The sequence below is a fragment of the Chaetodon auriga genome, chromosome 15 (assembly GCF_051107435.1).
Source record: "Chaetodon auriga isolate fChaAug3 chromosome 15, fChaAug3.hap1, whole genome shotgun sequence".
NCBI lineage: Eukaryota > Metazoa > Chordata > Actinopteri > Chaetodontiformes > Chaetodontidae > Chaetodon > Chaetodon auriga.
Genome location: NC_135088.1, coordinates 3,983,613 through 4,000,082, shown reverse-complemented (window position 1 = coordinate 4,000,082; position 16,470 = coordinate 3,983,613). Strand labels below are relative to the sequence as shown.

The window sequence follows — 16,470 nt, the reverse complement described above, 5'->3', positions numbered from 1 at the left end:
TAAATTGACTTTGGCATGTATGCAAACTAAAGAGAGTTTGTCATTGTTTTTTTTTAGGTGTTTTGAAATCACTTTTAGCAGGTCTTTACTGTGTTTACCATCTGAATTTAAGCATCTGCTTACTCAGATTTTTATTGAGGCATGTCTGGCAGGAACGTCGTGCCTTTCAGCTGTGTCCTTTTATTTACTGTTCATTGGACAGATACGAAAACATTCACGTCACTGTGCTTGTTGCTGTGCCTTTTGCCCGTTATTGTGCAGGAATGAGTCCCTTCGCAGTATACGGGGCTGGATTTACCTGTTAGGGGCCCCCTATTGACCACTGTCAGCTCCCACCGCCTTTGCATTGTGTATGGACCCTGTTGCCTCCAAGGCTCCACTCTGCGCCGGTGTACACAGTACAGTTTGGTAATATGCACCATGTGTATGTGTCATGAGATAACATGACGTATCAAGGCTGGCATTTTTGTTATTGTCGAAAAATCGCATGAAAATGCCAATATCGGGACTGTTAGTCTGTCTCTCAGCTCCATGTCAATGTGGGCAGGAATATTTACAAACTTTCCATGAAAACCAGATGCTTAAATTTCCACAGAAATTTTTCTCTGAAGTCTGCTTAGCTTTGCACACACAGTGATGCTTCATGTGTTTAACAATTTATTGACATGTGGTACTGTGACAATAACAACTCATTTACAACAAGGTTACAGCAAAGATGCTTGAAATGTTCCATTTCATAAGATGCTATGTTAGCTCTCTCCATACATTCTGTACTTCTGGCACCTGCTTTGTCTCTATTTGTGGGACTGCTGCTTGAAAAGCATGAGATCTACATATAACAGAGATGTGAAGTTGGGAGATTTTGAATGGAACAAATCCACAGCCTAAATGACAAAGGATTAATGGGCTCATGCAGGCACATATATATATATATTTTTACATTACCATGTAGGAAAGTAGTGTCACCAACACAACTTACTCAGTGAAAAGGCCTTTTCTGTTGAACAGATTGAGTTTCATTTTATTTTCAGGGTAATACCAAACATTTTTAATTTATTAGCTACACAAACTACACCATCACTGGACTAGACTGTACTGGAGCAACTCTGGGCCTTAGGGCGTATGCACTCTAATGTTCTATAGGACAAGTAACGCCATCATTAGAAGATTACATTGACACTGAACATAAGCTTGGCATTAAATTGGAGTGGATGCTTGGTCCTGTGAGACTGGCTTGACAACAATGGCATGAAAGATTACAAAAACATCATCAAAAGAAAAGGTGGAAGCATTTAAAGCACATTAAAGAACTGAAGCTACTGCAACAATGTAGCCAGTTAAAAGAGAAGCACACAGAGGTAGATGCACAATAAATAGGAATGAAAATATAGGTGTATCAAGCCGTGTACAACTATGTGGTTACAGCAAACGGGGCTGTTACAAAAAGAATTGCATGTGACGTGAGTCAGCATTTCTCATTCTTACAACGGAGTGGCACTGGTGTGTTAGCATCATCAGTCGCTGCTGTGGTTTGTGTTAGTGGTTTCAAGCTAATGAGCAAAGACTTGATGTTGAAAATAATGGAGAATTTAAACACATGTATGTTATTTTCCACTTAGCATCCCTCCACTTCCTCAGCCTGCAGGCGCCTCACTGCACTGAATGTGTTTTCCGTCTTCTCTTTGCATTTAAAATTCTCTAATGCATCCATATCATCTGTTTTTTCACGTGTTTTTTTTGACCATTAAAAGACCTCAAAGAAAATGCTTTAAAAGAGCCAAAATGCTGAAGACTGAGGTGAAACAGGTGGAGAGCCAGTAAAGACAAAAACAAACAGGGTTCACAGGTGTGGAGCTGCAATGAGAAGCCAGGACTTAGGAGCTACATTAGAGTTTACTTATGTAACCTCTGGTCTTTGTCCAACTTTTTGGAATTTCACTTTTTCAATTACTGTACAAAGTTTCATAGTTATGGAGGAAAAAGTAATGTTTCCATCTAAATGCTGCACAAATTCTAAGTAATCCTATTAAATACAAGCTGTGTTTAAGTCGTGACAAGATAAACAGCAACACGTGTGCCGGTCAATGTGATGTATGTTTGTCCGTTTAGGATGTCTCAAACAGTAATTGTAAGCAATGACCTCCAGGAGACAAAACCGCTGTGGACACCACGAGCAGCTAATGACAAACACGTTGGATTCGACTCTTCGCACGTTAATGGCAAAAGGAACAGATCAACACTGGTATTATTCTGTAGGTACAACTGAAGCAAATATCAAAAATAAATCAAAACCAGACGGCGTGAGCCACACAGTACAAAGTAAAACACATTTCTTTCCACTCAGCACAGCTTCACCATCAGTTACACCTTTACAACATGAAGACACTAAGTTAAGGATGGAATGGTGACATGTTCTCACTGGCAGGTAAAAATCAAAAATGGAGCGTTAATAAGAGGAATGAACAACGTTTCAACTGCCAAAATAAAGGAAACATCAACAGTGTTTGTGCTGTTTCACTTCAGTACAAATCACAGAACTACAGTGTGGTGATCACCCACAATACTCTGATATTAACTGACAATTACCTCATCGATCTCTCAGAGGAACAATACGCCTCGTATTCCAAATGATTTCATGTCCATCAGTTACTGTTAGGATTCCCTTGTTTTGGCAGCTGCAGGCGGCAGAAAATGATAAAACACTGCTGTATGTTGTCAGGATGAAGCAGCGTTGGCGAGCGTTCGAGCCGGTCAGTTCTTCAGCACGGAGTCGTACATCTGGTAGACGTACTGAGAAACCTCAGGGGCCCGACATTTGAGGGACAGCTGTGGGGACGGAGAAGACGGAGAAGACGGAGACTTTAACCACACAATCTGAAAGGTGCTGCTTAAAGAGGACGAGACGTTACAGGAGGACGGATTCTCAAACAAAACTGGTTTTGGATGATTATCTACTGCTCAGGGTACAATTATTACAGGCAAACAGCTGATGAGTAGTGGTTACCATGTTCTTACCCTCTTTAGGTCTTAAATTCTATTTGCTGACATCTTCTAAAGGTCTTAAATAAACACACTGACAGCACAACCCTAAAAGCTGCTTTCAGACCGTTGAGAACTCTACCGTGTAGTTGGGGTTGCCGGGTTGAATGCGGAGCTCAGCCAAGATCCAGATGCCGTTGGTTAGCTTGAGGGACTGGTAGAGCATGTCCTGGCCTTCTACGTTTCTCTTGGCAATGGTGTAGATGTTGTTATTCTGCAGCTTCCCTGATACTGTGTCTGAAAGACCAAATCCAGATTAAGTCATTAACACCACACCACACTGAACAAAGAGAAACACACACACAAGGCTGTAATCACTACTGGAGCTGTAATGACGACAGGTACTAACCCTAATGGACACCTGAGCTACGCAAACTACTGGCCCATCTGGGAACTGATGGAAAATGAGCTCTATGAAGACTTTAATAAACTGTGACTGGCAACCTTCAGACCAGCTCATCTACAACACCGGGCCCAGCTAAGAACATGATAGGATGATAGTGGTACAGCTTCTAAAAACAAAGAAGATGGACGTGTCCTTCAGGTGCAGAGGAAGAAGAAAAGCTGAAGTATCCAAAGACAGACATGTGGGTGGAGAAAGAAAACAGACAGAGGCGTAAGGTTGAGCTGTGGCTGGAAGAACAGCTGGGAGGTTTCAGGAGTCCAGTACTGATACTGGGGCCAGTACTGGTATGAGCGTACACGTCTTCAGTGTCAGGCCTGCAGACTCCTCAGGCAGGTCAGGAGGCTTCAATCAATCTACTGTCTCTGTTTTGCAAGTGAGGAACTTTCCATTCCTTTTTGTTGCCTCTCGCTGTCTTTAGAGCATCATATGTTTCTGAACAGAACGAGTTAAAACAGATCAGCTGGAAAAAAAAACTGGCAAGTAAATGAGCAGTGAAGGCATCTGTTCAGCTCTACATCAGGAAGAAAATCATGTTCTAATCGATCTTTCATTTGACCAATTTGACACAGAAGAAAAACGCCCAGAGAGTCTCCAGTAGCATTAAATACAAGCACAGTCACAGACAATAACATACAAATAAATAATCATCATTTACAGCTGAGGCCAACCTTGCCTACCTGCATTTAGGTGGCACTCCTTAATCTGGTACTGGAGCTCGTTCTCATTGGGGATGTCTTTCCAGGTAGCCAGGAACACCTGTCGCTCTGAGGGAGGAAAACAAACAAACGTTTCTGATGTGGAAGCACATTATTGGATGGTTGATACGTACAGAAACAAACAATGGAAGGTCTGATGTTCAAGTCTCAATTTAGTATCTTGAATTTCAGAGTCTGAATTTGACTGAGTTGGTTTCAGCAACCTGATTTCCAGACGAGCAGGTTGAATTTGAGCAACTTTTTGAAAATTGGGCACTTGAATCTTAAATTTGTGAATTTAGTTTGTACAAGTTGGTACAGACCATTGAAAACATTAAAACGGAGATATGGACAGATGGATTTCAAACAAAAGAAATTACATTTTTCCAAACAGGATTTCATTGCAGTGTCAACAGTTGTGGATGTTTTGTTTTTTTTGCTGATGTGATGGTGTGATAGTGAGGGTGTAGAGAGATGTGAGGCTGTTTTATAAAGCTAGAACACTCATACCCATTTTTCCATCCTCAACAAAGAATATATTGAGAGGGATGAGTACGCTGAAGTAGAAGACGTCAATGTTGTTTTTCACAGCGACCTGTGAACGAGAAACACAAGACAACGGAGGTTTGACATTGGACAACAAGTGTAAAATATTTGGTGCCTGTTCAAACGTCTTATGAGTGACTGCTTCTGTACCTGCAGGTTGTTCAGTGGGTCCATCTTCATGACTGGCCCGATGGTGTTGATGGGCAAAGAGACCTCGATGCTCTGGCTGGGCATCAGTGGAGTGTGAATGGGCAGAGGACTGGTGGGGATCACTCCGAAACTACATGACGGGAACAAACAAACCAAAAATCACACATTGGTGGTACTCAGTACCTGCGATAGACAACCATGATTCAATCATGTACAGACGAGCTGTGTTCACTGACAACAGTTCTACAAAGTGTCTCTGAGTCCATGTGTTAATCTCCTTTATCCAATCATGTGTTCAAAAAAGTGGTGAACCTCGCTGCATCCTCACTATGAACGACTGGGCCTTTCCAGGACGCCCCTTTCATACCCAATCCTGATACTCTCACCTGTTACCAATGAACCTGTTCACCTGTGGAATGTTCCAAAAAGGTGTTTTTGGAGCATTTCAGAACTTTCTCAAGTTTTTATTGCTCCTGTTCCAGCACATATTTCCACAGATCAATAAAGGTGTCTCATGCAGCAGCTCTACTGTTTTGAAGAGATGATAATTCAGCGTGAAGGCGGGTTCTGCTGTAGTTGAACTTTTCCTGTGAGTCATCTCACCGACCTGTTCTTGTTGAACTGGACAGCGAAGTCGGTCATGTGTTGCAGAGCCTTGTTGGTGAAGGTCATGTCCATGTACATGTGGCCCTGGCGGCGAGAGAAGGTGCCAGAGATCTCCAGTCCTTTAGCTTTCACCGCAGGCAGCCACACCTGTCAAAAAGCGCCACTGTAATCAATTCTGCATGTAAGCATAAACCACATGTTCAGTCGATGAAGAAGTGTACATACACCTCAGACAAACACACTGCTACTCCACATTTCACTCACTGCATTTCTATACTTGGGTGTAAACAACACAAAGCTTTCTGTTTAGACCAAGCTTCATTTCTCAGTGCGGTACCGCCTTCACTGTGAGCGGTGTGCAGACTGAATGTGTCATCCATTATTCAAGGGAAGCCCGGCCCACTTGCTGAGACGGAAGCTGTGTGAACTCACTGCTTTTGCGGCAGCGTAGCCTCCAGTGGTGATGGCCATGCCCGTGGAAAGCTCAAACAAGTCGTTCAGGCCACTGCTGACGGCTGGAGGTGCTGGCGTAGGTGACGGAGCAAAAGTACTGGGGACGGATGAGGGGATGAAGTTCTGTCCCACCTAAAGCAATCACAACACACACACACACAAAACACACTGAGTAGTTGTAACTTTGCTAAGCATCACTGGCAACTTGACTTTGCTATGAACCTACAAAGAGAATCACACAGACAGTCTGAGGCCAAAGGAAGAAACAATAAAACACTTCAGTGATAATGAGGAAAAACAACATTTCAACTACAGCAAGCTCATGTGATTAGCCAAAGCGCTGACGACAGAGAGAGAGTGAACGAGCTGAAAGGTGACGTGAACTTAAAGGACCTGACCGGGAGGTTCTGTGTGTTTTAGCCCATTAATTATAAAGACATCAGGGTCATTCGAGTGGCTTTAAAATTTTGAAGGTTTTGACTTTTCAGACCCGTCACAGACAAAATAACAATAAAAGCTCATGAAGCTCAATGTATTGAGTATATATATTAATTTTTCTCAAATAAAGCAACTGTTTATGGATAAAACAACCAGATTTGAATGTCTGTTTTTCACTTATCTTAGTGACAAAATCTCATATTTCCATAAAGCAGTCCTTCTGATTGATGTGCAGTATTACCCACACTGTCCTACAACACCAAGAGAAATTAAAGGGTGGTTACCACATTTTAGAGTGCACTAAAATGTCTGAACATAGCCAAATCTATATCGTCTTACAGCACATTATCATATATTGACCGTCCCTGTGATGGACCGACCAACAAATGTTTCTATGAGATTTTATATTCTGCAGCTTAAAAGAATACACTTTAGGATTCTGGGTAAATTTTGGATAAATTCAGCCACAGCAGCACTGTGTGTCACTGACTGCACTGATGAAGCACTTTTAATTTGCTGCCGCTCTGATTCACACCTCTCACCTCTCTATGACGGAGCCGCATGGGTAGTGGAGTCTTAAGGACCATCAGCCATGCCAAGCTGACGGAAGCAAACAATGCTTAAAACCGGTAGCCACAACATAAACCTACTGTGGAGAACTGTTAAATTATCCAGCTGGAAGTTGGTGGTGCCAGCTTTTCCCGGCCAGAAAATGGGCTAAAACAAGCCAAACACCCGTCTGGTCTTCTAGCTGACAGTATGTGAGCGCACAGAGACAGAAACAGGTTTAAAGACTTGGCGAAAACTGAAGAAGCTGGTTTGAGAGCGCGGCGGGTTAAATTGAGCGAGCATGCAGCATGCAGACTGCCAAACAGAGGGGCTTGACTTACTGCTGGACTTCCCCCAACACCTCCGCCCAGGTCTCCCCCCAGCTACAGGAGAGAAGAGAGGCCCCCAAAGACAGACAGACAGACCAAACACACAAAACACAGACAGAGACAGAGGCTTCCTTAGCAACCGCAGCCCATCTGGGAAAACAGCAACTCCACATGGTTAAAATAAGACTTTAAAATCTTATTGAGAAGTCTGATTATTCCAGCGGCTTGGAAAAGTGGAAAAGTGACCATTAAAAGAGGAAAAATACAGCAAAGCTTACCGACGCTCGATGTGGATAAAACACTTGTTTACATATTAAAAGTTCACTATGCAGGAAAGAAACAATGAACAGACTCAAAGGAAGTAATCTTCACTTCTAAAGTGTGTATTCTGCAGTGGGTGTGCAGCCTCCAGCCAATAAGAGCACTCCGCTGAGGTCAGGACTAATTAACTGATGTTGCGGCTTGTTGACTGCTGTCTGGAACTCGACAGATTACTTGCCGTTGTAGTTACTGTCATGACAGGTTGTCTACTGCTCTGCCTTTTAGCGAGCTACACTGAAGACGGCTAATTAGATAGTTATTGGCTCATTAACGCACGGTAAACACAGACACCTTGGCAGATACCTCTGCACCAGCGCGCCTGGTGATGGTAAATGTGTCCTGCATAGTGAACCTTTAAGACATTTCAAAACCCGCAAGTGATACACAAATAGATATAAAGTCATTTTTATGTTGCGTTAAACAGATACTTATTAATTATAAATATACTTGCATCACAACCTGAGAAAAAAATCTTTACTGTTGTACTTTTAGAAGATAAAAGCGTTCTTTCCCTTCATACCAAAGGATCAGTTGTTATTTCTGTATTCAACAGTAAGAACAAGAGGAAGGAAGTCAACATTTCAGCTTTCTTCTGGAGAAAACAGGAACTTTTGACAAAATGCTGAATCATAGATTTTTTTAAACCAGGCTGATAATCAGCCCCAAAGCCAACAGGACAATCCTAGTAGGGGGATAAAACATGTAAAAAATCTTTAAAAATGGGTCACAGATTTATACTTTGATTTTAAAAAATGGAGATTTAGAAATGCTGTGTGTGTCAGATGATAGATGTGTTTAATTTCAGCTCTAGAGATTTTGTGCCAAACCATCGTCCAGATCAGCGGTTCGTTTGGACTGATCGGGTCTTTTCCACTCCACAGCAAATTAATGTGTGTGTGTCAAGCTCACCAAACTGTCCAGGCCTCCTCCCAGAAGGTCCACCGCCCCCATCTGCATGGAGGAGACCTGGGGCACGTTGACTGGAGGTCCCAGGTCCAGGTTCAGCAGGTCGCCCAGCAGGTCGCCCTGGCTGGGGATCACATGTGGCTGGTCCATGGCGGCCGCCGGCCCGCCGCTCACCGGGCTCTCACCTGTATCGATGCTGTCACAGGAGAAAGCAGGAGCACAGTAAGAAACAAAAAAGTCTGTTACCAACAGAAATGTGCCGACACTCAAGCTCAGACTTCCTGCGTTTAGGATGAAGCTGCTCGTCACAGCAGAGTCCGCTGGATCATTTAGTCACCTCGAGCTACGTTACTGTGCTTGGACTAAAATATATAAAACTGTCGCTAATCATTTCACATGATCAAAGTTCTATTTGGTGTGAACAAAAACTTCTTATTAAACAAGTGCAGTTCAGTCAGGCTATGCTTAGAAAGAGTGGGCAATATGGATTAAAGCATCATTTATGTAATTTCAAATGGTGACACTGACACATAATGATGAAGTAAAAATCAACTGGAAAACTACCAAAATCATAAAAATCCAACATTGCCATAACTCAGTGATTTCCCACAGTACAAGCAGAGATATCGCAGGGAAACAGCTGTTAAATACATTTAAGCTAATTTGAAGTTTTTATATCCTTTAAACAAATATTTGGATGTTTCAGTGCAAAGAGAGGCGAGGTGGCCGAAGGCAGTCGTAGCCATGTGAGTTAATCAAACAGAGAAGAGCTGAAGTGTGGGTCTGACCTGCTGTGCTGCACAGGAAGGTGCTTCCGGTGGATTCCATGGCTGCCCTCCACAAAGGCGCTGGGAGGTTTGTGATACACCGACGCCAGAGAGCCGATGTGGCAGATGAGCTCGTCCAGCAGGGTGGGCTCGATCAGGTCTGTCTCCTCTGAGATCAGGGGCTTCTCTGACAGCACCACCTCCTTGGCCGTCACGGGGTCAGTGGACAACAGGCGCCAGTAGATGTAGCCTCTGTCGCGCAGGTCGGGGTTGTCAGAGTCCTGCAGAGCAACACGAGAGAACACACTCACAATTATATTTCTTTGTTTCCTGTTGCATTGATTCAGTGTAGGAATTAGATGTGGAGGACCACCACAGACGAGCTGCCGAATGTCTTCGAAGTAAAAGCAGCCACTCACCTGCGTGGCCAGACTGAGGACCTGCTGCACCAGCTCCTGAGTCTCTGACGGCTTCTTGAGGAACAGCTTGACAATGGCCGTCAGCAGAGTGAGCTGGACCTGTCAATCAAAGCACACAGTTATATTAGTACACCTTCAGAGTACAAAGCCTCACATTCTTCATCCTTGCTGTGGGAGGTGGAAACAGGCAAAGTATGGAACCAAGCTGTTATGGCTGCCCTGTTGGCAGGTAAAAACCAGCTGTGTGCTTTTTCTGATGGACCCACCTGGGTGCTCTCATCATGGAAGCCCTCCAGGAAGCTCTCCAGCAGCTCGTCGGCGTTGTCGATCCTCTCGGCGTATTCGCCAACAATCCAGATCATGGCAGCACGGGCGTCAGGCTCATCCAGAGAGTCCAGATTCTCGCACAGTGTGGCGATAATGCTTTCATACCTGAAGAATACCAGGATCTCATTGGTCAGAGTGGAACTTGTGACGTGACAGATTGACGAGTTATCCAGCACGAGAGCATGTTAGAGCGGTTAGTTAATCATAATGTGCTGAGCTGTTCTCGGGTTCAGAGGGAAACATACTTGTTGGGGTACTTGCGGAAGATGTCCCTGATGACCACAATAGCCTCCTGCACCACGTAGTTGACCTTGGTCTGGATCAGGTCCAGCAGGGTGCTGACACAGCGCTCAGCTGATTGCTGGAGAGGAACAGGCAGAGGCACCGTGTCACCATCACTTTGTTTTCAGTGGTTTTTCCACATACAGAAGACTTTAAATTGAAAGGTAGAATCAACTGTTCAGTAACCACACAGGGATGAGACGGGCAAGGCTATCGGCACCAAGGAGACACTTCAAGAATTCGTCACTGAATCAAGACTTTTAGTTTTAATCTTTCTCTGTGGAGTTAAATTCAGTGGTCGCCTCTGCTGTCATAGTTGCTGTGAAGATGCTCTGCTGACAAGTCTGAAGTGAACTCAGATACTCGTGCTGCGATGCGCACGAGGAGCCATCAGTGCAGAGATCAGTGACGAGAGCATTTCTTACCTCCACCTTGATGGCGCAGCGTCCGATGGCTCGCACAGCCTTACGCACAAAGTCAACATCCACCTCTGTGGCGTATTCCTTCAGCTCAGCCAACACCTGGAAGGACAGAGCAGCACTGACTTACACTGACTGACTGTCTGTGTACACAACACCACACACATACACTGAACCCAACTTTATATTCATATATCATATTCGGTACCTGGGCAATGTTGGCCTGAGAGGCCAGGCGGATCATGATGTCCAGTTTCTCCAGTTTCACGTAGATTGGGTCATTGTACTTCACAAAGAACACTTTGATCTCCTGCTTCAGGATCTCAGGCCTGAACACGAGCAACACATTACACATCAGACAGCAGGAAGACCTGATCCAAAAGACTCACAGAAGAAGTCATGAGTGGTTGAGTTCAAGAAGGCGAATGCATCAAATATGTGACAGTGGTTTTTATGTCACAATTACATTTGAAAAAGAGGAAGTTCTATTGGAGGACTATACATTTACACATTCACTCTTAAGAGTAAGAGTAAGAGTGTTTTGTTTTGAGAGTGTGTAATATTATGGGTTGTACTGCAGTGAGGGAGTCAATCCAACCTCCTGCTGTTTCTGATCACGCACCTTTTCTGAACAATGAGGTTGATGTTCCTCAGAGCCACATACTGGACCTCAGGCTCTCCAGAGAGTAAGGTGACGAGCGGTGGGGATAACTTCTTCAGCAAGGTGTTGTAGTAGTCGGAGTCCTTGGGCAGCAGCTCCAAGAACTTCATCAGCACCTTGACGGCTGACAGCACCACAGCCGAGTTGGCGTGAGACAGCCGGGGAGTGACGCGCTCACAGATGCTTCGAAAGTGACGGAGATAAAGGTGAGAGTCAGTGAGGGACGTTAACACTAAGTACGAGGATCATTCATTTAAAAAAGGACGGCGGTGGAGTGACTGCGTTGGGCTTGTGTCTGCTCTTACATGTTTAAGCTGTTAGCATTCTTCTTTAGCATCACAAATTAACTAGCTAAACTACAAAAGTGAGAACTGCAACGTCGCTGGTTCAAGTCCAGCTCAGGAGGCCAGGTCTCTCTACTGGCTCTAGCTAATGTCATAAAATCCCTAAAAACTAATCGAACCAATGAATGGAATGTGTAGTGGCCGATTGCTACCTTTGGGCCTCGCGCTCGTCCTTGGGGTTGTAGTTGGACAAGCAGTCCAGGATGAAGATCTGCCCCCACTCTGTGCACTCATTGAGGGCTGTCAGCAGCTTGTTGATGTTCTGGGGATTGAGGTCCAGCAGGTTGCTGTTGGGGTGCGACTCACTGATCTCAGACAGGGCAGCGACTGCATTGGCCACAACCTGAAGGATGGAGGTTTGTCAAACTTTGAATCAAACCATTTCCATTATGTCGCGGCATGAAATCGAAAAGACCTGACACCCACCATGGGATTTGAATCAGCAATGAGATCTCTCAGAGAATCCAGGAAGCCCTGGTCCTCCACCATCTGAGCATTGATGTCATGAAGTTTAGCCACGCAAACAGCCGCCGTCTTCCTCACATACGGGTCTTCATCCTTCAGGCACTTCCTCAGTGGCTCACACAGGTACTCGGTGATCTTGTCCACCCGGATGCAGCCCATGGTGCGGACAGCCAGAGCCCGGATCAGGGGGTTGGGGTCCTCACAGTCCTGGAGGGAAAGACAATCAGCATATATGTTGAGAAAAGATTACATAACAACAATTTTGTTTTTAGATTTATCTCCTGAGTGTAGATGTAGTTACAGTTGGGCAGCATTAAACACAGGTGAAAAGTTCATTTAGGGCCTTACCTTGACAAAGCTGTTGACGGCCATGATGGCCATGTCAGGCTGACTCTTGGCGTAGTTCATCAGGTAGAGGTAGACCAGCTTCTTCAGCTCCAGGTTGTCGGTCTGCATGCAGTTCACCACATCTGGGAATAACGAACTGAAAGCGAACAGGGAGACTTGGTCAGACTTAACAATGAGATCAATGTGAGAACCAAATCACCCTTAAGACCAACGTGTGCGAGGGCTGTCAAAACTAGACAACAATAAGGTTCAAATATTCAAAATATGTATATCAAATATATAGGTTCAAACCATTTGAAGATGTATTACTGATACTTTTTACACTTCATTCAAATGTGGAAAAAAAACTACATAAGACTCACCAAAACCTTCTTGGTTCATCTTAACACTGTTCCAACAATCATCAATAACTCTGTATTTTGTCACATCATCAAGAATACGATTATCTCAGATATTCGTATGAAATACTGTGATATGATTTTAGGACAGTATCACCCTCCTCTACCAGACGCACCACCGTCGGTTAATATTTTATAGAATGGTTTGGTTTATTTGAGAGGTTAAATTTTCTGGTGTACCTGACATCCTTGCCGACAGTCATGGCAGCGATGACCTTCTTCACTGCCTCTTTTCTCTTCTCCTTCTTCTCATTGTTCAGCTCTGCCTTCAGTTCAAAGATCTCCCCTGTAAGAAAAATCACAGTTTCAATATACTGTCAGCGTGAAATAAGAGGATTTTTCAAACCTTAAAGCTACTTGAAGCGAATGTTTAAGGGTTAATTCACTTCTTCATGAGGCAGATAACCGCACAGTGTAACAGTTCATCACTTCCTGTCTTCCTCACCTTTTTTGTTTGTTGTGAAATATTTGGAGTCCGTCATGATTGTGGTCCTTTGCGTCTGTACAGAAGAAAAGAAGAAGGTCTTATCAGCATGAGATCACAATGCGCAGTGCTCAGTGTCTGATGTAGTGGTATAAAACACAACCACTGGACTGAAATCGTCGTGTCTGGAGTGATGAACTATACGACAGTCTGATGGAGGGTTTGTGTTTGGCAGATGTCAGCAGATTCCCATGCGGCTGAAAGCTCAGTGACAGCTGTAAAGTTAGATGAAATGGAACAGTGGATGGGGCTGATTTTTGTAGTTTAAGCTACATCCCCCAGGTCCCTACATAAAGAGGCATTTTAGGCCAGACTGTGCTTCCAACTTTCAACAGTTTGGGAGGGTCCTTTCCTGTTTGAACACGACTGCCCTTTGCACAATCCAGGATCTATAAAGAAATGGTTTCCAGACTGATGCAGATGAGCCTGACTGGCCTGCACAGAGGCCTGACTTCAACCTCGAGACCACTGGGATGAATAGGCACCAGACCCTCACCCCAAATACCAGTTCTGACCTCACTGGTGCTGCTGTGGCTGCAGGGAGCCGTGAATCTGTAACAGCTGTTTGTTAAAGGAGTCCCAGCAGGGTGGAGGCTGATGGAGCAGCGTGGAACTGACCATGGGTTTGGAGTGGCATTCACCAATCACATACAGGTGAAATGTTCAGGTATATTCATGTGGCCATGGACTTCATATCAACATCAGATTGTTTAAGGGTGCCATTTCATCAACAAAGACAACACAAACAGTGATCACACAGATTAAAGCATGAAGTGGATTCAGCCTCTTGACTGCAGTCTCTCTGAGGAGCTGAGATTTTCTTCTAAATCCAACAGGCCGGTTGTTTTGTACAGTTTGAAAGATGCTGTTAATGTTAAATACTTAAACAGCCCCACAGAGATGTGTGGAATGACCATCTGGTTATGTGTTTCAAGCTTATTAACTACAGATGCTAACTACAAAACACATTCCAGTGAACGGAAGTTAGCTAACGTTAACGTAACTTACATCTGCAAGTAACATCTACGTACATAAAACTGAACTTTAACTCGCTAACGTTACATCTCAAACAATTCCATGACTTTAACATCAACTACAGCTGCTGCTCATCTCATCCATTCCCTCGTTAAATCATAGCTGAGTCTTTATTAGTCGTGACATTCCCGGTGACGAGCTGGGTGTGATGTTCAGTTAGCTTTGCTAACGTTAGCTTACTGCATGCTAACGTTACATGCAGTTCATTGACTGGCGCTAACGCTACCTCTGGACGAGCGATGCTAGCTAGCGAATAACGACAAACTAGCATAACGCTACCCAAGCAACTGTGAGGTAACCGGCTCAGCAAGCGTTTCCAGTCCGCTGTGATTTGTAGCGTTGTGGCATTAACGTAAATCTGATATCAGAACAGAAAAGTGATCAGCGGCCCAGTTGCAGTTGCTGCTGACAGGAGCGACGCTAACCTTAATGTAACGCTACGTGATGAGCTGGCCAGGTCACTGATCGACACGAAATCAGAAAAAATGCCAATAACGTAGAAACTTTAAAACGGTCAAATATTTCAGATACCTGGCTTCGTGTATGTCAGCGGGCAATGTTACAGTGGGTGGAAGACGCAGGTTGGTCCCTTTCCTAGTTGGAGGAAGATGGAGAATATGGAGTGTAATGGGACGTTCAATTACATCGGAAACTGTAAAGCTTCCCGCATGAGCTCAGACTGTAGAAATAATGCAATCCAGAATATGTTGTTCCGCAGACGAATTCAACCGATCCAGTGCTGCATAGGTGACTATGGATCGAGTTCATATGATTTGCATGTGTTAATAATGAAGAAGACACTATACGCAGTAGAGGGGCACACATACAAGGTCATCTGATGCAGTGATACTACCCGTAATTTACTGCATGCGGATGATGTGAACAAGCAATCGGCTCTGTTGTCGTTTATGCTAACAGCTAAACTGAATCAGTGCAAGCACTGTGTCTAAATTCAGACTGAGCTTTCCATTTAAAAACAACACCCCATCGTGACTGCTTGCGCACCGGAATTCCTATAGCTTTGAATGTAACACGAGAGGAAAGTCTTGGCTGTGATTTGAGTTCTGTCCTCAATGTTTGAGCCTCAGTGAACCGCCTGTTTGAGCCTCATGGCCTTATGATATTCATTACATTTAACTAATTGTTTGCAGTGAGAAGCACTCAGACTGTTTACTTTAGTAAACATGTGAACAAACTATATATGCTATGATACAAAATCAAGAATCTGAGCCATAAATATACAACTGTATATAAATTAGTTCAAACTAGCAGTGCCTTGATTGATGCATTGATGCATCAGTCTTAACAATCTAATAGTTCAATAATGATATACTGAATCTGCACAATGAGTTCTTTTACTATTGATGCTTTTTGTTTTAGCCTGAAAGAAACCAGGAGCTCAGATGCACGCCTGACGTTACTGCGCCCTGGTGGCAGCATGGCAAGCGAACTTCACTCCGTCAAAGTTAAAGTGAAATATTTCTGTTGTGTAGTATTTTATATTGAGAAAATCGAGCAAATTAAGTAAAATTTATCAATACAAATGCAAATCAAACTCACACCACAGACATATATATTCAATCAAATAATGAAAACAATGAAATAAGTAGTTTATAGAGTCCTTTTTATGTCTTAACTTTATCAATTCAGTTAATTTCTGTTGTAAACATGACTTCAGCTCAAGGTCCGTTTATTTAATTTGTACCAAATTTTGAATGGATTGCTTTCTGATTTTGCCACTGTAAATCGAATTAACATTCATATTTCATGCATAATATGAAACACAAAGCAGTAACTTACGCAGTTACTAATAATGCACATTTACTTTGTTTAAGTAGTCTTAGCAGAGTATTTGTATTCAGAGACATTTGTATTTGTATTGATCATTTCAGAGGTGAATACTGTACTTTTTATTGCTTGTAGATTAATATTTTACATCCTAAACCAGAGTTACTTGCATTGTCCTGCTGCACTGAGCAAACTTTATTCTGGTGTTTATTATCATATGTATTTACATTTCTCTCACAGTGTTGATGTGACGAACAGATAATAATATTTTAAATTTGGGTCAGCAAATCACTAA

At 43.5% G+C, this 16,470-nt stretch overlaps 1 protein-coding gene across 2 annotated transcripts; it reads right to left on the bottom strand.

Annotated features, from left to right (window-relative positions):
• Window positions 1-644: 644 nt before the first annotated feature.
• Window positions 645-15,022, bottom strand: ap2b1 (adaptor related protein complex 2 subunit beta 1). 2 transcript variants are annotated; one of them, XM_076749973.1, is made up of 22 exons: window positions 14,919-15,022; window positions 13,314-13,368; window positions 13,049-13,154; window positions 12,471-12,606; window positions 12,084-12,329; window positions 11,810-12,000; window positions 11,275-11,496; window positions 10,861-10,981; window positions 10,659-10,754; window positions 10,197-10,312; window positions 9,891-10,056; window positions 9,625-9,723; window positions 9,227-9,486; window positions 8,442-8,634; window positions 7,224-7,265; window positions 5,875-6,027; window positions 5,444-5,589; window positions 4,837-4,966; window positions 4,651-4,735; window positions 4,123-4,209; window positions 3,122-3,276; window positions 645-2,826 (listed from the first exon to the last, which is right to left on the bottom strand). In XM_076749973.1, the coding sequence occupies exons 2-22, from the start codon at window positions 13,348-13,350 to the stop codon at window positions 2,752-2,754; spliced, it is 2,862 nt and encodes a 953-aa protein (XP_076606088.1). In that variant the 5' UTR covers window positions 13,351-13,368; window positions 14,919-15,022; the 3' UTR covers window positions 645-2,751. The 2 variants fall into 2 exon arrangements, with proteins under 2 accessions (XP_076606088.1, XP_076606089.1); XM_076749974.1 differs by lacking the exon at window positions 7,224-7,265.
• Between the last annotated feature and the right edge of the window lie 1,448 nt (window positions 15,023-16,470).